The sequence below is a fragment of the Peromyscus eremicus genome, chromosome 3 (genome assembly GCF_949786415.1).
Source record: "Peromyscus eremicus chromosome 3, PerEre_H2_v1, whole genome shotgun sequence".
NCBI classification, from domain to species: domain Eukaryota; kingdom Metazoa; phylum Chordata; class Mammalia; order Rodentia; family Cricetidae; genus Peromyscus; species Peromyscus eremicus.
In genome coordinates this window covers 30061645-30084002 of record NC_081418.1, presented here as the reverse complement: position 1 = coordinate 30084002, position 22358 = coordinate 30061645, and the positions used below count along the sequence as shown (strand labels likewise).

At 42.2% G+C, this 22358-nt stretch overlaps 1 protein-coding gene across 1 annotated transcript in view; it reads right to left on the bottom strand.

The window, feature by feature from the left end:
• Positions 1-2119: 2119 nt before the first annotated feature.
• Met (MET proto-oncogene, receptor tyrosine kinase) overlaps positions 2120-22358 on the bottom strand; it is an 83366-nt gene continuing 63127 nt past the window's right edge. The window contains exons 16-21 of the mRNA XM_059257397.1: positions 21028-21108; positions 17649-17830; positions 14726-14835; positions 13423-13588; positions 4572-4708; positions 2120-4470 (exon numbers count right to left, since the gene is read on the bottom strand). Of these exons, the coding sequence (XP_059113380.1) occupies positions 4260-4470; positions 4572-4708; positions 13423-13588; positions 14726-14835; positions 17649-17830; positions 21028-21108 (887 nt within the window). The 3' untranslated portion in view covers positions 2120-4259. The remainder of the gene's footprint in view (positions 4471-4571; positions 4709-13422; positions 13589-14725; positions 14836-17648; positions 17831-21027; positions 21109-22358) is intronic.

Genomic DNA, 22358 nt, shown 5'->3' with positions numbered 1-22358 from the left:
TTATATATCTCTTCCTTTTTTTCCAGACATGAAATTTACCCTGTAGGTCAAAGAGTAAAAATATAATTGATGTTTGTATCATGAGATGAAAATAAATTTTCCCAATTAAATATTCAGAACCTCAAACAAAGCTATGCAAAATAAATTTTAATTTTCTTTTTTCTATTTTCATATGTGTGCATGTCAGTGGATATTTTGCATGTGTGTGTACTTTGGTATGGGCTTGTGTGCATGTATTTTGTCAATCCTCCTTCATTACTCTTTTAGTCAGCATTTCTATTGCTGTGATAAAACACCATGACCAGAAGTACCTTGGGGAGGAACTCACAGTTCCACATTACAGTCCACTATCAAAGGGAGTCAGGGCAGGATCGCAAGCAGGGCAGGAACCTGAAGGCAGGAGCTGAAGCCGAAGCCATGGAGGAGTGCTGCTGATTGGCTTGTTCATGGCTTGATCAGTTTATTTTCTTATACCATCCAGGACCTGGGCCTGGGGTGGTACTATACCTGGTAGTTTGGGACCTCCCACATCAATTACTAATTAGGAAAATGTACCACAAGCCAATCTGGTAGGGACATTTTCTCAGTGGAGGCTCCCTCTTCCCAGATGACTCTAGCTTGTGTCAAGTTGACATAAAACTAGGCAGCACACTCTCCTATATTACTCTTCGAAGCAGTTTCTATTACCCAGACCTCACTAAAAATGCTTGTTCCGGGAATCCCTTCTCTGCCCTCAGAAGCTGGAATTAGAGGCCACCTGCCATGCTCACCTGACATTTCTGTGTGTCTAGGGGCCTGAACTCCAGTCCTCATGCTTGGTAATAAGCACTTCAACTGCTAAGCCACCCCACAGTGCATATTATTTTCTGTGTTGGCTAGTTCTACGTCAACTTGACACAAGCTAGATTCAGTTTGGAAGGAGGGGCCTCAATGGAGAAATTGTCCCCTCCAGACTTGCCTGTGGGCTAGCCTGAGGCTGAGGTGCATTTTCCCGACTGATGATTGATGTGGGAGGACCCAGCTCACAGAGGGGCAGTACCACTCTGGGCGGGTGGTCTAGCAATTGTATGAATGCAAGCCAAGAAAGCCATGAGAGAGCCAAGAGGCAGGACTCCTCACAGCCTCTGCTTCAGTTCCTGTCTCCAGGTTCCTGACTTGCTTGAGTTCCTGCCCTGACTTCTTTGATGATGGACTGTAATGTGGAACTGTAAACTAAAATAAATCCCTTCCTCCACAAGTTGCTTTTGGTCATGATGTTTTATCACAGCAATAGAAACCTTAACTAAGACAACCAGAGGGTCCCTATCTACCTGCCTTGTGTCAGCGTCCACCAAATCTTACAGGAGATACATAGGTAAGAACTTTTCCTGGGTGGTTTAAAGTGGCTGACAGGAAATGAAACTGGTGGTTCAGTCCAGGAATTATAAATGTCAAATACTAGGGATATAAAGATGACAGGATTATGAATGAACTTTGTGTGAGACTGCATCTCCTGGCTGGAAGCCTGGCTGTGAATGGGCAAGAAAGTATGAGTTCCCTCTATATTTTGTCAACATCTGTACAAACTTGAATTTTTTAAGAATCAAATATCCCCAAAGTGCTACAAAATTCTTAGATGGCTGAAATCGCATCTTTGAATTTCTCTGTCATGACAAGGATGTAGAGGTAACCTGATTGTAGTTACTCTGGTAACTAAAGGTCCCAAAGGGTGGGCACATGTGTGTATCAAAAGAAGGATTTTGAGGGGGCAGAAAGGCATCTCTTTCAACTGCCACTTGGGTATCCATCTTTTTGTCAACTGTGCATTGCAGCTCTGGCCCATGGATACTCATCTTGCTGGAGAAGAGCCCCAAGTTCAAACAGAGCCAAGTACTCCAGCAGGGGAAAGGTTGCCAGAAAAATTCAGGGAATTAAAAACTCAGGACAAACCACCCTTTGCAAGACAGAGACTTCCAGAGAGTCAGGCTTGCAAATCTATGTAGTTATTGTCCATGCATTAAAGAATCAGCATCTGGTCTATGGAGGAGTGCCATGTAGCCAGGTGAAATCAATCTCAGGCTTCCTCTGTCATTATGTAAATGAGGTAGGTAATCAAGCATGACTAGCTATAACCAACTCACAGTAGACAAAATGTTACGTCACTTTATTTTAACGGTATGATTTATCAGAACAATTATTAACATACAAAGTACCATTCAGCTCAACTGCAGGTATAGGCAGTGACAAGATTCTAACTTTTAGAAGAATGATTTACTCGCACAGTCTGTCCAGACATATTACCCTAGGGAGGTTCATAAATAGAAAACATGATTTTCACATTGCAGCTTTCTCGAGCATGTATATACAGGTTTGGGTGTCTTCCACAGCTCTTTCTGTTCTTGGTGTACTCATTTTCTTGACCTTATAGAGACAGTTATTTCTTCCCACAGAGCAGATCGTCGTTTTCTGCTGTCCACCACTGACAGTGCTCTGTGAATTAGTTCTAGTTTTCATAATCACGAAGCAGTAATATTTGAATTGAAACAGATCTGGACTACAGTTCCTTATGTATTCTGATATGTTCCACCACCATCAAAGACCTTTTGATTGCCATCATTTTCCTGCAACAACAGCCAAATTCAACTATTGGGTTTCAGCAGAGCACACCCATGTCATAGCTTGCTCTATTAACCCTTGGCTTCAAGTCCTGATGATGTAATGAGGGTGGGGTGGACTGGCAATCAGTACATTTCCTTATCACAATTTACAGCCGTGGAGGAAAAAATCATGCTGCTGTCGACCCAACTCTCACATACCTCTTCTTAAACGTTCACAGTGCAGTATTCTGTGGCCTAACAAAAATTTTCTTACATCATTAAAAATAAACATTTCTATAAAAATATAATACTTTCAATGTTTACATGGACAAACCCAGCTAGAATAACCTACGCCACATGCACTATACAGTAGTAAGCACAAAAATTCCACAGAGCAAAACATGTCAAAAGGCCTGTCCAGGGAAACTATTCATTCAAGATTTTCAAGTGGCTTTTTGTCTGCTTTGAAAATATGCTTTTGTTTAACCTAAAGTGTGTCCTACTGCAAAATGAGACTCCTCAAATGTGTTGCCTCCAATTGTTTTAGGTGAGAAGCCTCCACCTGAGAAAGAGTAAGTATTTCCAGTCTATTGACCCTTTCTTGGTTCTACACCCAAGCCATGACTGGAAATACTGAACCTTTTAGTTCTATCGTCCTTTAAAAACAGACTGAGTTGCATTTAAAAAGATTTATCACCACAAGTTACTTATTTTCAGAGTTGCCATTAAAAAAACAGATAAAAAATTATGTATCTACATTCATTGGATTAGAACAAAATCTTTCTCAAACAGTTGACTTTTTGTTTGCTGATACAGGGTCTCACACTCTAGCCTATGCTGGCCTGTAAATCATTTCGTGGCCAAGGTTGGTTTCAAATTTGTGGCGGTCTGTCTGCCTCAGCTTCCCAAATGCTGGGATTATAGGTGTGAGCCATCACCCCTGGCTAAACAGCTGAGATTTAAATGACAAATATTTTCCTGTAACAAAGTTTTTGTTTTTGAAAAATCTTCCTATTGTCATCTATGTACAATACACAAAATCCCTGATAATTTATAAACACACCTCCTGTCATGCTATCTTGAAAATAAGTCTGTGGATATTCCTTGAACTAAAGGAATGTGTATATAAAGGCTTAAAAGGGAATGTTCGCCTGATGGGTAGACAACATCAAAAATGGAAAATGTTCAAGACCACAACACAAGAAAATATGTTTAAAACACTGGAATTCCAACAGGCAACCTGCTGGGGCCACCACTTCTGTCCTGCACGAGGCTCCCTCTTCTGAGTTTTCTATGCGAAGTCTTCAAAGTTCACTGTATTACTTCCTCACCCAAAATCTGATTTTTAAAAACTTCAGCCCAGAACTGAGGTTTGGAACTCCAAAGAGATAGGAGTGTTGTTGTAGCTGCAGGTTGCCCTTGGCCCTCAGCTTGTGGGGACCACGCTTCTGTTTCCGATGCACTGTCAGATGAGAAACTCCTCAGAATCAAGGAATTTAAACAGTACATCCATGTCTCATAGTGGCGCAGTTTTGGCAAAAGCAAAACGAAAACAAAACAGTAACAACAAAAACATTGGGTGGCCTTTCAAAGGCCAGGCAGTGAGAACTGTTGGAGAAGGTACAGACTGCTGTTTGTTGGAAGCACTGCTTCTTGGAAGGGGGTTGGTGGGCCTCCTGTCCATCATGTGTTCACCTCGCCATCAGTGTTGTCTTGGGATGACAACAGAGAAGGATATGGAGCAACACATTTGACATTCACATAAGTAGTGTTCACATGGACGTAGTGCTCCCCAATGAAAGTGGAGAAGATGGAGGATATCCTGGAGACCAGTTCAGAAAAGGATGGGCGCATTTCAGCTTTGGGGTGCCAGCACTTCAGCATCACTTCATACCTGTTTCAGAAAGAAATGCCGTGAGAGACATCATGGCAGTGTACCTGTCAAAGTCATGTGTTTTAGCCGTCATGGAGGACCCCACCGAGATTCTTACTTACAAGGGGTCTGGGCAGTATTCTGGTTGCAAGAGTCTTCTGCCTTGTAACAAGTAGATGGTGATATCAAATGTGTTCACATCAGGATAAGGAGGAGCTCCTCTGGTCATGAGCTCCCAGAGAAGCACGCCAAAGGACCACTAACGAAACAAGACCGAGGAGGAAGCAGGTGAGAGAAGTGTAACCACACAGCTCTGAAGGGAAAGTCAGTGGGTCTCTGTACTTAATCCTGGCCTGACACATCTGACACCATTGCTGTTTAGGGCAAAGATTTCCCTAAAGACAACCAGTAAGCGCTACACATTTCATGGCCTGTTTAAACCACAATGAAATGAGATATATGTTACAAGTAATTACAGTTTTCAGAAAGAATACATGAAATCTACATGATGATTAAGATTTAATCTGCAGGTAGTGGAGTACATTTTTTGAGTTCTTTCTGGTAGGGTCAAAGTACCAACATGTTCCTAACTTATCTTTAATAGTTTTGTCTCAACTTTAGATTTTTATAGATAAAGGTAGCCTCCCAGAAATAAAAAAAAAAAAGTGGACTAAAAAAATTCTGTTTATATATGCTTGTGTGCCTGTGTGAGTTTATGTGTATCACGTGAGTGCAGGTGCCCACAGAGGCTAGAGGGCATCAGATCCCCTGGAACGGTTACAGGTGCCTGTGAGCTGCCTGATGTGGTGTTCGGAACAGAGCCTGGGCCCTCTGCAAGAGGAGGCAGTGCTCTTAACTGCTGCTGAGCCATCTCCAGTTTTAGGGTTCCAAGCTCTTCCGGCCTCTGTGGACACCAGGCGTACATGTGGTACACAGGCATACACGCCGGCAAAACACCAAAATACACAGAATCAAAGAGACAAGACATGTAATCTAAGGAGCAAGTGCTTGCTATGAAATTCTGAGGATCAGATGGGCAGGCATGGCAGTCTTTGTGCAACCCCAGAGTCTGGGAGGTGGAGACAGGGGATCCCTGGGGCAAACTGGCTAGTTAGACTAGCTGAACAGAGTGCTCCAGGCTCAACAAGAGACTCTGCTTCAGTAAATACAACGGAGAGAGACTGAAGAAAACACCACGTGTCAACATCTGGCTTCCATTAGCAACTCTCTTGTGTGTATGCACACACACACACACACACACACACACACACACACACGAAAATACACGTATAGATAGGCACACACATCAAACACACACACACACATACACAACAAAGGGAAAATGTAACCATATCTAGATGTTAATGTTAAAAGGGAAGAGCTAAATCAATGTAAGTAAAAATCTGTATTAGAAGCAGAAGTAATCAAATTGCTAGGCAACACAGTTCTCTACTGAAAACTGAATTCAATAAACCTGAAAATGCTAAAGTGGCCAGATTAATGTGAAATAGTTCTATCAATATTTTATCAGGGGACCAAAGAGACATGAAGGACCCCACTGAGATTGCTAAAAGTCCCCCAATATATCGGAACTCACAGCATCACAAATTTTAAAGAGTTCTTGGCCCTCAGATCTGGCTGTGTCTATTGAACTTATGCATTTTCTTGATTTAAAACTCCCTGCTTAGAAAAGCACAGGTCATGCATATCACAACCCCCTCTCCCTCAAGACATGTACCAAAGGCGACAAGGAGGTAAGTCAGCATGTGCAAGTCACCCTGTGAAGAGGACTCAGAATATCAGTTCTTGCTAGGCAACACTTGTAGGTCATTCCCATCCAAAAGAGCCAATGGGCAGGACACGAGCCTGGGGTATGTGTGCCTCTGTGTGTGTGTGTGTGTGTGTGTGTGTGTGTGTGTGTGTGTGTGTGTGTTACAGAAAGAGAATCTATACCAGAAAGAAGGAATTTAGAATCAAATATAGCTCTGAATACTTAGCAAGGAGAGTAAGTAATGCATGGCTTTGAATCCCGAGACAGAAGGAAACTGTTGAGCTCCAAGGGCAGCTCTCTAGCTGTTGGAGTTGCTGACACAATCCCATTAATGGCTCTTTCCCTTTGCCCAGTTACAAGAGTCATCCCTCCCATTTTCAAGTAATTTATTTATTTTTATTTATGCGTGTGCAATGACTTGTGTATATGCTTTCTGTGTGTAAGTTCCTTTGGAGACCAGAAGAGAGTGTTGGATTTTTTGGAGCTGGATTACAGGCAGTTGTGAGCTGCCCAGTGTGGAGAATGGCAATTGAACTTGAGTCCTCTGGAAGAGTGGTAGAGGTGTTCACAATAACGAACTGAGCCATCCCTCTAGTCACTACTCCTATTTTCTTAAAAAAAAAAGTATGTGTGTACGTGTGTGTGTGTGTGTGCAAGTGCACACATGCCATGGCAAGTTTGTGGAGGTCAGAGAATAACTCGCAGGAGTCAGTTCTCTCCTACCACCCTGTGGGGTCAGGATGAGGAGCAGAGTGAGATCATCAGGCCTGTGTGCAAGCATCTCCACCCACTAAACCAGTGTCAGCCCTTAAGAGCTCTCCCATCCCTCTTTCATAGGAATGAGGATACTGTCTCACACTGTAGTCCATTTTGGCTTTGAATTGACAGAAATCTTCCCACCTCTGCTTTCTGAGCACTGGGTTATAAATATGAACCATCTTGTCCGATTCAAGAGTCATTAGGATTCCGGAACACTTTGATCAAAGTAGAGAACGCAGATCTCCACCCCTACCCCCAGGAGGGAGCACAATAATTTCACTGTCAACTCAGTCTCTTAAAAATCAAAGATTTCATGTAAATCTTATTCTTGCAAGTTAGGGTGTCAATGTTTAAGCTCTAGAATTTGAGTTACAACTCAAGTCCACTGAACAAGTATCTGTTGGCCTTTGATCTCGTACAAGTAGGTTACTGTCTAAGTTACTAGATAGGTCCCAAGCTGATTAAACAGTGTTAACAGTATTGTGCAATAAGAACATGACTGTAATGTAGACTAAGGATAGAAAAGAGGTACAGATGTTGTGAAAAGTCAAAGGGCACCCGGAAACATTATGGGAAGAGTGAGAGAAAATGGGTCCCGAGGAACAGGCCGAATTTGTCTCAGGGGTCCGTGACATCAGACTTCTGGGTAGTGTGGTGCAGCAGCAAAAGTGTACATGTGAAGCCGGGTGTGGTGGCAAACATCTGCAATCCTGGACGTGGGAAGCTGGGGCAGAATAATAATGAGTTCAAGGCCAGTCTGAACTGCTAGAGACCCTGTTTCAAGCTCCCATCTCCCTCCAAAAAGAACACGTATTTGTTTTTATTACATTTCTATACCGGAAGTCAGACCTCTGGGGTAGGTGACAGGGGATATGGTTAAAACAGGACAGTGTGGGAAGGTTTTCAAATGTTGAAAATGGGTTAAGCTGAAACTGAGGGGACATGACTGATCTGTGTGTCTGGAGACTGTGTCCACACAAATGCTTAAGGCCAAAGGACAATCTAGGGGCCGGGATGCAGCGCAGCTGGTAGAGTGCTTTCCTAGCGTGCATGAAGTCCCAGGCTCCATTCCCAGCATATATAAAACCAGTCATGGTGGAGCATGCATCGGGAGGTGGAAGCAAGAGGACCTGCAGTTCAAGGTCACCTTCAGCTCTACTGTGAGTTTGGGACCAGCCTGGGCTACACGAATGAGACCCTGTCCAAGGGAGAGGGGAAGCTGGCTCACAAATCCTCATATGGAAGATTCCGAATAAGAACAGAGAAGGGTGCTTCCGTATAAGAGGGATGGAACCCTGTGGAGCTTTACTCCAAGTCAATGGGAGAAGAATGTCTGTCGTATAGTGTAGCACATGCAGGTATCACTTCCTCCTCAAATTATGATTTCATTTAATCCTTAGAATGGGTTGACAATGGACATAAGCTTGAAGTGTGAACGGCTTTGTAGCTGTTGCCAGGACAAGGAAGCCAGAGTTGTAAGAGGCCATCAGATCCAGGATCTGTAATGGAGAGGGAACAGAATGGAGAAGAGAGACTCTTCAGCAATACAGACCTTAGGCAATGGCAACAGAAGGGAGTTGGAGGACTCCTGGGACAGAGTTAGGGGGATACAGCTTCCAGAGAGGCATTGTTCTAGACTACAGCAAAACCACTGTCTGATGACACACCCATATCCAGAATACACCAACGACTCCAACAACCCAAAACCAAAGGGGGCGAGAACTGATTAGACATGTCAAAAAGATACAAGGGTGATGCCAAGCACACAAGTATGTTCAATATTAGCAGTCCTTAGAGAAATTCAGATGAAAAAGAAAACACAGCTTTGTTAGATTGACTTAACCTCCCAAAATCTGACAATGCCAAGTGCACATGAGGATGCTGAACAGCTGGAACGCACAGGGATAACCAGTGGGGAGATATAATGCAGCCACTCTGTAAAACATTTGGCACTTTCTTACAAATTTGAATATGTAGGAGTGTTACTCCTAAATATCTAAAAAACCAAACAAAATATATATTTACACAAAACTTTTAAGCAAATGTATTGGCAATTATAATTATGTGTCAGTAACTGCCTAAAAATAGAATTCTTCGGATGGTGAGTCAACAAATTAGACCTGGTATATTTATACAATGACCCACTAATCAGAAGGACAAACCATTTCCTATAGAATATGATACTAAAAAAAGAGAAGGAAAGTAGAACTACTAGATGATCCATAAATCCCCACTTCTAGGTATATATCTAACACAATTACAAAGATTAAACAATTTGCTTTTTGCAAGTTCATTGCAGTGTGACTCACAGCAGTCAAGAGGGATAAGAAATCTAAATGTCTACTAACAGATGACTCTATTACATACATAATAGAAGCTCACTCAGTTTGAGAAAAGAAGGAAGTCTTTATCAAATGCTACAGCATGGCTAAACCTCGAGAACATCACGTTAAGTGAAACAAGACAGTCATAAAAGGACAAACGTTTTATAACTTCTATGAGGCATTTAACACAGTTGAACTCTTAAAGACCAAAGTGGAAGGGTTGCCAGTAGCTGGAGGAAAATGAAAAGGAAAGTTTTTGTTCAATTGACTTCATTTCAGTTTTGCTAGAAGAAAGAAGTTCTAGAGATCTGTCATACCAAAGGTGTCACCGTTAACACTACTGTAGTGTATGCTTATATATGGATAAAATTGTAAATTTCATGTGTTTTCAACCCAGTTTAAAATAAAAAAAAAAAACCTGAAGATTGAACTGACCCATCAAAACTACCAACAGAACAAATGCATGTTCTCAATGCATTGTTCTGAGTGAAGTTGGTAGTTTCAAAAGGTTACTGATTATGATTCTGTTTATATAACAGTCCAGGAAAATATTATAGAGACAAGTCAGGGATTCCCCAGTCCTGGGAGAAGCTGACTATAAAGTGGCATAAGGACATTTTCGGGGTAATAGAACTGTTCTCTACCCAGATGTGGAGGCAGTCGTGATACAACTGTCTCCATTTGTCAAAACTTGACTTAAAAAGGGCCACTGGAAAGGATGTGCAGCAGGTACTTGCAAAATGGTGATATCATTGGTAGAAATGGAGTTGAGGATTTGCTAGATGAGGATGAGGAAAAATTTAATTTTGAGCACAAGAAAATCCTGATGCTGATGCTGACCTCTAGGCAAGGTCAAATACTGGTGAAATTATTAAGGCCATTCCATGTAAAAGGTGACAGAATGATCTCAACTACGAGGGCATTTGGTCCCTGAAAAGATCCTGAGGGAAAGCTACCTACAGGAGGAGAGGGAAGGAAGATAGACAGCGAAGAATAAAGACAACGGAGAAATCAAAACACTACAACCAAGAAGCCAGAAGCAAACCGGGCAGTGTGGTGTCTAGAAACCAAAAGAACTGGGCATTCTGAGGAAGGGCTGGGTGACCCTGGTTGATATCTTCTGAGAGATGAGGCAGAATGAGGCTGAGAAAAGCCAGCTCGACTGAACGAGTGAGAACGCAGACGTTAGTGAGGCGTTTGTGCTAACTGAGAGCCACGAAAGGTGGGTGCTGGCTGGGCATGAGGAATTTCATAGCAAGTGACTCCACTCTGATTTGAACGCACATAAGAGCATTTGGTGAGGCCAGATTCTACCCGGGCCATCAGCTAGAAACAGAACCTACCGATACACAAACAAGTTTTTGCTTGGAGGACTCAATATACGCTCAACTTACTGCATGCTTTTGGGAATGTTCTGCGTCAACATTCGAAGGGGTATGCTGCCTTTGAAGTGAAACTCTACCCGAATTGTTCCATGCAATTAGCAATTGTTTGTCAAAGCAGCATTGTGTGTGGCTTACATGTCACTGTATCACAGTGCCTTTCAGGGAGAGGGAGAGAGAGACTGTGCTGACACTCTGCAGTTTCTTTTAAAAGTTTTAGTTTTTGTGGTCCTTGGGATAGGCCTTTTCTTCATGATGTCTGCTTTACAGATTACAGAATTCCCTGATTTTCAGTATATAGTCAACGATGCTGGAAAAATTCAGCTAGGTTGCAGATACCATTGCCATCCAGTTTCAGCTCACTTGGAACACCCCAGAAAGTTCCCTCATGCCCATTTGTAATCAGTCCCCTTCCCTATTCTTAGCCACAGGCAAGCACTGATCTGCTCTGTTTATATTTCTACTGCGTTCTAGAAATTTCTCACAAATGGAATCACTGAACGCTTTATCTTTTGAGTCTGCATTCTTTCACTGGACATAATTTTGGAAGTTTTATCTGCACTGTAGCATATATCAATCATCCTTGGATACTGCCAACTGGTGTTGTATTATACAGGCATGTCACTCTATGTGTATAAGGGGGTATGTATGTGGGTGTGTGTGTATGTATGTGGGTACATATGCATATGTGTAGAGGACAGAGGACAAGGTCTATGTTGGGTTTCTTCCTTAACTACCATACACCTTATTTTAATTCCATATGTATGAGTATTTTGCCTGCATGTATGCATATCATGTGGGCATCTGCATGCCCATAGAGGCCAGAAGAAGGTGTTGGATCTCCTGAAAATGGATTTACAGAAGGTTGTTAGCTGCTACATGGCTACTGGAAGGGCGGCAAGTTCTCTTAACTGGCTAAGCTATCTCTCTAAGCCCCGTCACCTTCATTTTTTTTTTTTTTTTTTTTGAGACAGGGATTTTCACTGAGCTGGAGCACGCCTTTGAGTAGACTAGATTGACAGGAAGCCCCAGGTATCTCCCCTGTCTCTGGCGCCCCAAGGCTGGAACTGCAGGTGTGCACTGCCTTGCCCAGCTCTTCCGTGGGTGTTAGGCTCCACAGGCTCTCAAGCCTGCATAGCAAGCTGTTTACTGTCTGAGGCATCTCCCCAGCCCAAGGCACATCACATTTCACTTATCCATTCTCCAGGTGATGAATATTAGGAATGTTCCTGATTTGGAGCTATGATGAATAATACTACTGTAATCATTCACATACACATCTCTGTGTGGGCATGTTTTTTCTTCACGTGAAATTAGCTAGTGAGTAACACATGTATTTGGTATAATGCCCATTCAGATATTGTGTCTAGTTTTGAAAACTGGGCTGTTTCATCTTGTCTCCTTGCTGTTGACTTGTTGGCACTGGCTTTCTCTCAGGTAGGCATATTGGCGGTCAAGTCTGAATGAACGGCATGTTATCTGAGGATAGGTAAGTTCTCACCTTATGCATTCACCCGCTACCTTTGTTCCAGCCTCCCCCCTAGCACTCATTTCTATACAATCTTTCAGGGTCAAAATCTCAGGCATTAAGCTTTACCATATGCTATCACATTCTCCTCTTTCATGGATCTCGTGTACCCAGAAGTCTCTTTACGCTGCCATGACTTGTGACATACTTATTGATAACAAACTGCTGGTCACCTCACATTACTATCGATGCTTCCTCCACCTCCTTACAGGACCAGAAACTAAATGACTACTACTTCTTTGACTTATTCATAGGGTCCATCCCTCTCTTCTAGTTGACAAGGGAGTGAGCTGACTTCCCACTAGCATCCTCAAACTCTATCCCCTGTCATCTTTCAGCAGCTACCAACCTTCTCTTTTGAAGGTCACACCCTGCAGGAACATTTCCTGGATGTCTTGTGTATTGACAGCACAGATTTATAGTTGTACCCTTAAGGGTAAAACATCAAATGTTTTTCTACCTAAGCATCACACTTGTCCCGACTTGTTACATGTGAGTAAAACAGTACACTCTGGATTTCATGCAGCACTCATGCTCTGAGCATGCTCTAGACTTTCAAATCACTCAGGTCCTAAGAGGTCAAAGCCGAGGCTCTTTTGATCCAGTGAGGAGCAGTGGACTTGCTCCCCCAACCCTACATCCCTTTGTTCTTTTCTTTTCCTCTGGCTTCCACGGTAGCATCTCCTTTTGGGTCTTCAGCTTCTCTGCCTCCCGCCTCACTTTAGTGTGTAGACTCTTTCAAATCATTTCTTTTGGACTCTCATAAAGATATTACTAGCCTAGATTTCTGTGTGTGATGGTGTTTGGAGATGGTACCTCTGAGAGGTTACAGGGGCCTAGGCATATAGCTCAGTGTGGCGCATTGATCTACAACTATTTTTGAATAAATGAGAGAATTTATGAATACAGTTTGGTACCTACTGGACAATCAACTCCAGTTTTACACATGAAGATGTGTAACATCCAAAATTAGTGGTGTGGAAATTCTGTTTGTTTGTTTGTTTTGAAACAGGGTTTCTTTGTGTAACAATTCGGGCTGTCCGGGAACTCACTTTGTAGACCAGCCTAACCTTGACTTCACAGAGATCTACCTTCCTCTGCTTCTCGAGTGCTGGGATTAGAGGTGTGTGAATTTTTAAAAAATATATTACCATACAATGATTGGAATCAAAGTAAAGGGAGAGAAATCTAGGATGATGAGTCCATTACCACATCTGATTTGGTGGTGAACTTCTGTGTTTGCAGACTCTCCAAAGCCATCCACTTCACTGGCAGTTTTGCTCCCGTTTTGTTGTGGACACTGTAGTACTCTTTATCATACACGTCTCTGGCAAGACCAAAATCGGCAACCTTGACAGTGAATTTTTCATCCAACCTACAGGAGAAAAATCATTACTGACTGAAGTCGAATAATTTACAACAGTGCTGAATGCCTATAGATTTAAAAAGGTGGCTTCAGTATTAGAGATCCATAATTTCCTCTGGCCTATTGACTAATGGTAAATTACAGTGGAATTCCTGAATAAAAATGCTTGACATTTACAATACAAATTCCACCGGCTGAAGAGAGACATTATGAATGACATGGCATTTCGCTATAATGTAGGTCTGGAGAGAAGGGAAAGTTGGCTTCCACCTAGCTTTCCGTGGTTGCAAAATAAATAGGGCATCAGGCTACCCAGCGCAGTCACCGACATCACCATTCTATGCTGGGTGTCTTACCAGCAAGATGTTCTTGGAATGAACAGGCCATGGTACCGCTGCTTTGCTTTTTTGGTTCTCAAATAATGCTAGTCAGCACATGACACTCCTATGTGCCATCAGTGAGGTAATGAGTTAGAAGGTGAAACACCCAAGGAGGCTGTCATGTTAAAAAAAATCGTTTTCTGCTAACCAAGGCTGTGCATTCTTTGTTTAATGTAGTTTTATGATGTTCCCCTGACCAAACTCAAGGTAGAAAATTAATAGCATAGCTCTTTCATTCACACATACCACGGGCCATGAATCAGCGCTCGGCAAAGCAACGCAGAGATTCAGTTATAAACTGTTGACTGTTGTTGTTACACAGCCTGGCAGCCAGACACAAATAAAAGTTCTTTGTGTATTCATTCCCAAATACCATTTTTGGTAACGTTTCTGCAGGCTGACTTTCAATCTGCTGTTGGGAGTTGCGCTGCATTGGTATTCCTGCTACCGGCTTTTCGTTTTCCCCCAGTCTAAGGCTGAAAGATCAAATTCTCTCTCCCCAATCACTAATACAGTGTGAAACCACAACATTGGAGGCTGCTGGTGGGAAGGGCCAAGGAGAGCTGAAGCTCACAGCAGCTGCTCCAGCTCCCCTGTGGAGCAACCTTTTAAATGCTTTGTTTGATAAAACTAAAAGCCTCACCCAGGGGCTTACGCATCTACTCAAAATACTCAAGGATACACAGGCTTTTTGCTGCGAAGAGAAAACATCCTTACTAGCAATGAGTAGTAAGAAACAAACATTTCATGATATTTTCATACTTACATGCAGTTTCTTGCAGCTAGGTCTCTGTGGACAAACTTCTTGCTGGCAAGATATTTCATGCCTTTGGCTACTTGAAGACCAAATCCTATAAGATCTTTTACAGTTGGGTTCTGCAATCAAAGAGCATTGGAAAAGCATAAACCAAGCACTCGATGTTCTAACAGTGATCTTAGAATACTGCAGTGTTTATGTGACTTATCTTGTCTCAAATAATAACTCATGCCCCGTGAAGAGCCACAACTATTTGTTAAGTATACTGTATACAAAGCACCAGGCTAGTTTTTTTTAAAAATAGATTTTAGTTATTTCATACACACTTCCATTTGGGAGCTGTTACAGGTTCTGTTTTCCAGATGGGGAAATGCAGATGTTTTAAAATGTAGGTTTTATTATAAGATGCGTATGATGAGACAAATTGATCAGGAGACAGTTCTTGTCGAAAAGACAGTTTGCTTCTCATAGTTTCCAAAAGGACATGGCACATCACACTTGAAGGACTGTATAGGGGAGCATCATGGACAGTCTCTTTACCATAGTTTCCCTGGGAAGGTGTAGGACTTGGGCAGCCCTGGCTCTTTTAGACAGTTCCTGCAGGCTCTGGTATAGGGCTGTTCTACTAGTCTCATGCCTGGCCCTAGGGTGATGAGGGTAGGTGGATAGTAGCTCAGAGTGTGAGAGTCTGATGAAGAAGCAGCTGAGGGATAGGTTGGTTTGCATATGAAGGGTCCACTCTATAGGCAGACTGTAGACTACTTCAAGGAATTAGCCCTGAAGGGAGCAATCCCACTCAGTCAACAAGGATCTAGATGTCAAAGCATCAGAAATTAGGGAAATGCAGGAGGCTCAGAGAGATAAATCAAACCTCTCCTGAGGGTAAGCGATGTGTTAGGATATTCATTGAAGAATGTTGGAAGCTCATCGCTCACCGGAACTAATGCACCAGCTAGCACATCACTAACGGTTCTGGACCAACACAGAGAAAAGGGTATCCCGTTTTTTACAAGTGTCACCCCAAAACTGAATGAACAGATGAAAGGCTTGAGTAACGGTATGATTGAAATCCGAAGTTATAGGTCTCACTGTGGCTGATAGCCCTGAGAAAGGCCTTGTTATCCAGAAAAGGCGGTCTCTCCTTCAGCAGCCATTGTGGAGCTCGGGAGCACAAGATTCCAGTGAGAGCCCAGGCTGAAGGGCTGCAGTCCCTGCTAATACACATAGCCTGTGGACAGGCCACATCTCGTAGCTTAGACATCCCCCTAAGACACGTATGAGGCACCAGGAACCGCTCTCTGGGTTTTAAGAGGGCAGCTCCTGTTCTGTAACGGACAGTAGGGCATCTCTCCTGCACTTTAATCTGGGAGAACAGTGCTGCTGAGATCAGAGCACATCTGAGCTGACTGACTCATCAGAGAGACAAGAGTTAAAGTGAGGACTTTGCAATGTCAATTCACACTCCCTGCAAAGCACTCGCATTCTGAGGGTGTTCTATTCCTTTGGCTGGACAGAAAGTGCTTCTTTACAGTCCTAGAGGCTATTTAACTTAATGTTTATAAACTCATGTTTTGATGAAGAGCAAAGCTACTGGGTTGACTCCCACAGGGACCTGGGCAGCAGTCGCCAAGCCTGAGGCTATGAAGTCAGTTTAGTTCTAGGAGCGCCTCAATCCACCCTCCTCACCCCTGGCCTGGCCAAAGCTTGCTCAACGTTATGTCCTGGTTAAAGGGTCACAAAGAAAACTCACACCCACAAGAGCCATGGTCCTCTTTTGTAATCTTGAGCTCATGTGCTCAACTAACATTTATTAAAAGCCAAAGTGTTGAGCACTGGAGCCACAGGAGTGACCAAAATACACAATTACCCCGTGAGCTAGTGTATATGTTAACATGCATATATATGGTGATTATTTGTTTGTTGTCTAGACAACACTATTTGTCGTCATATAAAGTATGACACACATATACTTTAAATAACATTAGATGGAACGTATCACAACATTTTAACTAAATTTTCTAAAACATTATTTCAATATGTGGTCAATATAAGGATTATTAATGAGACAGTCCTCCTTCTAAGAAAGCATCTAGCTGTGTAGCCTCGGCTGGATTGACAAACAGCTTTTGATAAGACTCGAATGCTCGTGCTGGGGCTGGGAAGACGGCTCAGTGGGTAAAGCGCTTGCTTTGCAAGTGTGAGAACCTGAGTTCAGTTCCCTAGCACCCATGTAAAAGCCAGGCATATGGTGCCCCTGGAACTCCAGAGCAGGGGGCAGAGACAGGCAGGTCCAGGGGCTCACTGGCCGGCTAATTTAGACAAAGTGGTGGACTCCAGGTTCGGTGAGAAACCTTGTCCCAAAAACTATGGTAGAGAAAGAATTGAGGGAGACATCCAATGTCAGTCTTTGGCCCGCACAAGTGCCCCCATAGTTGCACGCCCAGCCCCCCCCAACACACCAGACAAACAAACAAGTGGGCTGGACGGAGGGCTCAGTGGTTAACAGCACTTGCTGCTCTTGCAGGGGATCTGGGTTTGTTTCTCAGCATCCACATTGGGGCTCATAACCGTGACTAGAGTTCCAGTAGATATGATGTCCTCTTAGGGCACCAGGTATCAGGCATACATGGTGTGTACATACATGCATGTGGGTAAACACTCACACACATGAAATAAAAATAAAATAAAATCTTTAAAAAAAGGAAGGCAAGCCAAGAGTGGTGGAACTTGGCCTATAATGTTAGTACTCAAGAGGCTGAGGGAGGTGGACTTATAGAGAATTTGAGACTAGCCTGGGCTACAGAGTAAGTTCCAGGTCAGCCTGAAGTGCAGCAAGACCCTGTCTCACCTGCCAGCAATAGAAACCAACATGTTTAAGGAATGTCTGGCTTACAGCTAATTTGTGAGTCCATAAGCTTAGTAGAGTACTTACGTGAGTCTCATTCCGAATGAAATTTCGAAGATCTCCATGTTTCATATACGGTAGGACCACCAGTGGCGACCCTTCACTCCGAAGGCAGATCCCCAAGAGCGAGAGAACATTGGGATGACTGAAATCTTTCATGATGATTCCCTCAGTCAGAAACTGGGAGACTTCTCCTATATCTGTGATTCCTGAGAAATTCATGAGACATTAACTCTGTTAGAGAACAACGAATCCTTTTTCAAATGTATATAACAAGGAAATGTGAAAACCAGCAGGCGACACCTTGTCTGGATGCTTCAACAAGAGCACGTTCTTTCTACAGCATGTCTGAGTGAATGCTGTCCTGGGCAGAAAGGTTTTTTTTTTTTCACTTTCCTTACCTATCACGAGGGTTGCATCTGAGAATCCTACAGCTAAGAGCTGATTAACAACAAAACAGCATAATGTCTTCTTTTAAACATTTTATTTTATTTATTATTACTTGTGTGTGTGAGAGAGAGAAAGACATACACACACGCACAAAGAGAGAGAGAGAGAGAGAGAGAGAGAGAGAGAGAGAGAGAGAGAGAGAGAGAGAGAGAGAGAATAGCACCTTCCAAAGTCAGAAGATGGTGTTGTATCTCCTGGGAGTTGGAATTACAGACCCATGGTGGGTGCTGGGGACAAAACCTGAGTCCTCTGGAAGAACAGGTAGTTCTCTTAACTGCTAAGTTGTCTCTCTAGCCCTGCATAACAACTTTTAAAATGGACTTTATAGACATGAGAGCCTTCAGAGATGGAGATCTAAGCATCGAGGGGAAATATTTCTTTTATGTTTGGGTTTGATGAAGAATTGACAGCTGTAAAAAACATGGCTGGACTGAAAGTCTAGGACCTAATGGATGGTAAGGGAAGGCAGCCAAGCATGTCTGTGAGGTTATCCCTCTGTGTGTGTGAGGTTAGTCCCTCTCTCTGTGTTAGGTCGTTCCCTCTCCTTTCTTTCTCGGACCCCTTCTAGAATGAGGGTCTTATGAGTGGCCATCAGACAATATAGGCCAGGGAAATTTTTTGACCACCCAGCTCAAAAACAAGAAGGAAGGGGAGGCTCGGAATAAGATTTCAAGCTATTATGCCTGGCTTTTGGGGAGAGGGATTTTAGTTTCTAGGCTGCCTTGGTGGAGAGGAGTTCTAATTTTAAGGCCCACTTTGAGTTAAAAAGGAGACCTGGAGTCAAGAGGCAGGAGAAGGTCAGGGAGTGGCCGTCCAATGCCCCTTAGTTCAAGAACTCGGCAAACCAAAGTCCCATATTGTAGGAAATTATTTCTTGAGCCTCAGTATCACACTGCACAGTGCCACCAAGTCACCGCTGACAGCCTCTTTTGTACAACAGGGTCCAGGAAACAACTGGTCTCATGTAGGAGCATCGAAAGTCATATACAGATAAAAAACAAAGAAGCCGCTACTCCATCTGCAGAGTGTCCGGGGCAAAGGCTGTCGAGCGCTTTCGTCTTTGGTTCCACAGTCTTGGGCTTCATGGGCCATGTGGTGTCTGCTGCAAACACTTAACTCTGCTGTTGAACCATGAAAGTAGTTGTAGAAAGTAAACGCCTGGGTCTCAAAAAACTATACCCATGAAAGCATCCAGTGGGCCGTAGTTCAATGATTACTGATCTAAGAGAATTTGAGGATCAAACATACATAAGTAGCTCCCCGCTCCCTTTCTGTACTGAGGATTGAATTGAGCCCTGTATATGTGAGTATTCTGCCACTGAGCTATATACTTCCAAACTAAACGGGCTGTGTTTGTGTGCATGCAGCATATTCACGTGTGTGTCTTGTGTGTGTGTGTGTGTATGTGTAGCGCAAGAATGACATCCATTTTCCTGTTGTACTGTTCTCTGCACCATTGAGACAGGGTCCCTCGCTGAATCTGGACCTAGTGGCCAATCTCGGCTTTTTATGTGAGTGCTGGCATCTGAACAGTGGTCTTTATGCTTCTGCAGCAGTTTCTGTTACTCACTGAGCCATCCCCCCAACCCCTAAATAGTTAAGTTTTTAGCACAGTACTTTCTAACCAGTTCTAGAAAGACCCACGGAGGGAATGATAGCACACAGATGAGGAGTTAACAGCATTAACATAAATCTCATTAGTATCTCTTTGGTGTTCATAACAATGTTGGCAGCCTTTTAGAAACATAATGCATGCCAAGACGTGGAGAAGATGATGGAAGTCGATGTGGACTGACAACAGTCACCACATAACAACAACAGAAAGATTTCATGGGGTTAGGACTGTTCTGAGTAAAAATGGCAGTACTGCTTTCCTTTGAGGCCAATCTACTGATCAGGATACTTAACCTACCACAGTTGGATACTAGATTCCATATAGACTTTCCCTTTTAGTTATTTTGTGATCAGATATCCAACAAAATTAACCATACAGAATGATGCTCACCATGAAGATTAGATTTATATTTAAAAAGGCTGAAGTAATTCTGGTACTAGAGTGGCTTGCAAGAAAACCCACCATTTATACATTTAAAGCTTATTAGTTCTAGTGCAAATTTGTAATATAGTTGGCTAACAGTTTTCAGGTTGCTTCAAATTCTAAAGTAGAAAATCACAAAGTAGGAAAGCAAGTATGTGAGATCTGCTGACAAGAGTGGACCCAGGAATCTCCTCACATGGAGAGTACACTGGTTGTACAATAGCAATTTTTGGCTGTTATTATGTCTATGCATCATAAAGACTAAGTTTATGTTCAGAAGCATGCCTTGGTTTTTAAAGAGAGTGTGTACTTCATCTTAAGAGTTTTCTCAGTAACAGCTAAAATTTTAAGAAATACTGCAACATCAAAAGGGGGCAAGTTGCATTTCCTTAGGAAATTTATTTCTGTGGAACACCTCATTCCCTGAACATGTGGATAAATGAGGAATTACCATACTTATGATTTTTCAATTTTTGCCAGTGCATTTCTTTTCAGTTTGTATTATTTCAGTCTTTAATCTTTTTTTTTTTTTAAAGTGGAAGTTGTGGTTAAAAAATAATTATGGTAGTGTCTCTGGGCAAAATGAGTCATTACTATGGTATGTGCCAACGTGCTTCCAATAGTTTCCATAAATGTCATTTGCAAAACAAATATTATAAGTCTAACGTGGCTAAATGATACTCATTTCATCTAAGAGACTCACTCACTGTTCCTCCTCCCTTATTTATTAGTTCTCCATGGGGTAATTTCAGAGAGACTATCTCAATAAGTGTTTAGATTAAACAAATTTCCAGGATTAATTCCACAATTTCAGCAGCAGATGACTTTTTTCACAAGGGAAAGTGTAAATCAACACTTCATTATATGTTGTCAATTTGCAAACCACAAATGTACCCTTCACTATGAAATGCAACTTACTATTCAAGGATTTCACAGCACAGTGAATTTTCCTGCCATCATTGTCCAACAAAGTCCCATGATAAACACAGCCAAAATGCCCTATTGAAAAAGAGCACTTGATTAGAGTCATATGATATTGACTTATGCAATAATTATTTATCAAGACCTTCATCTCCTTCCTCTGTAAGACGAAAAAGGTACATAGCTTATGATACTTTTATTAACAATATCACTCTGTATGGTAAATGTGTTTGGATATAAACATAGATGGAATACATTCCTCTCCACGGTATAAGCAATATGATTATTTAATATATGGTGACAATTGTAGGTAACATTGTTTCTTTTAAAGGCTAATATACTAAATACTAATATACTAAAACATCAAATCATTGTACCATCACTGAACACAATAACAGCTTCTGCATAAAAGAGATTTACTATTTTTAAATTTAATTTAATTTTAATGGGATCAAATACTATTTAAGAAAACATGTAAATAATTTTATCCACTTGAATAAATATAAAATAAGCCCACTATATCCTAGTAAATGATTATAAATAAAGTATCATAGGGTAAGGAGTTCCCCTGTTAGTCACTGGTTAATATGTAAGCCAGGTTGGCAGGAATCAAAAGACAGTTGCCTAAATGAAGCCGATTCACTCTGACTCATTTCATGAATTTTCCTCTGACTTTACTCACTCACTTCCCCAATGGTAGCCTGTCAACAGCAGCAGTAATTTTTCCCAGAGGTGTCAAGTGTCTGATAGCTGTGTAAGTCATTCAATTAATTCATGGAGTCATGCAAGCTGTCCTGGGTGCGTCAGGCATGGGGCTACCCTCTTGTGACACAAAGATGAATACAATAAAACCTGTGCTCATGAGTGCTCACAATTTCCCATGAAAAACCTATAGATAAGCAGTAGTTAATATTGATAGCTTCTTAATGACTATGATGTCAGAGAAATAATGAGAAAGAAATCACCTTTCATGATAAAAAATGTTCTGCATAGAGTGAGAATATAATTAGTGAGGTTACACACTCCAACACTGGCACACTTACTGGATTTATAGGCCAGTAAATACAGACACACACTTGTGCACAGAGGCCACTTTTCAGGAAGAAGTAACTCACTCACAGCTCAGCTCTGGAGTGTGACAGAGGATGCTGAAAAGGACCAGTGGCCCTGTCAGTTTCTTCTGCATCGTACTGACAGATGCCTGTACAGCCTCTTGCAGAGCATTTAGAATAAAAGTGACCAGAAGTCATTCATACTAAGTGTAAAAGGATTTTAGAGCAGACTTTATATCGTTGCTTCTGGTTGGTTTCTTTTTCCTGACAAATACT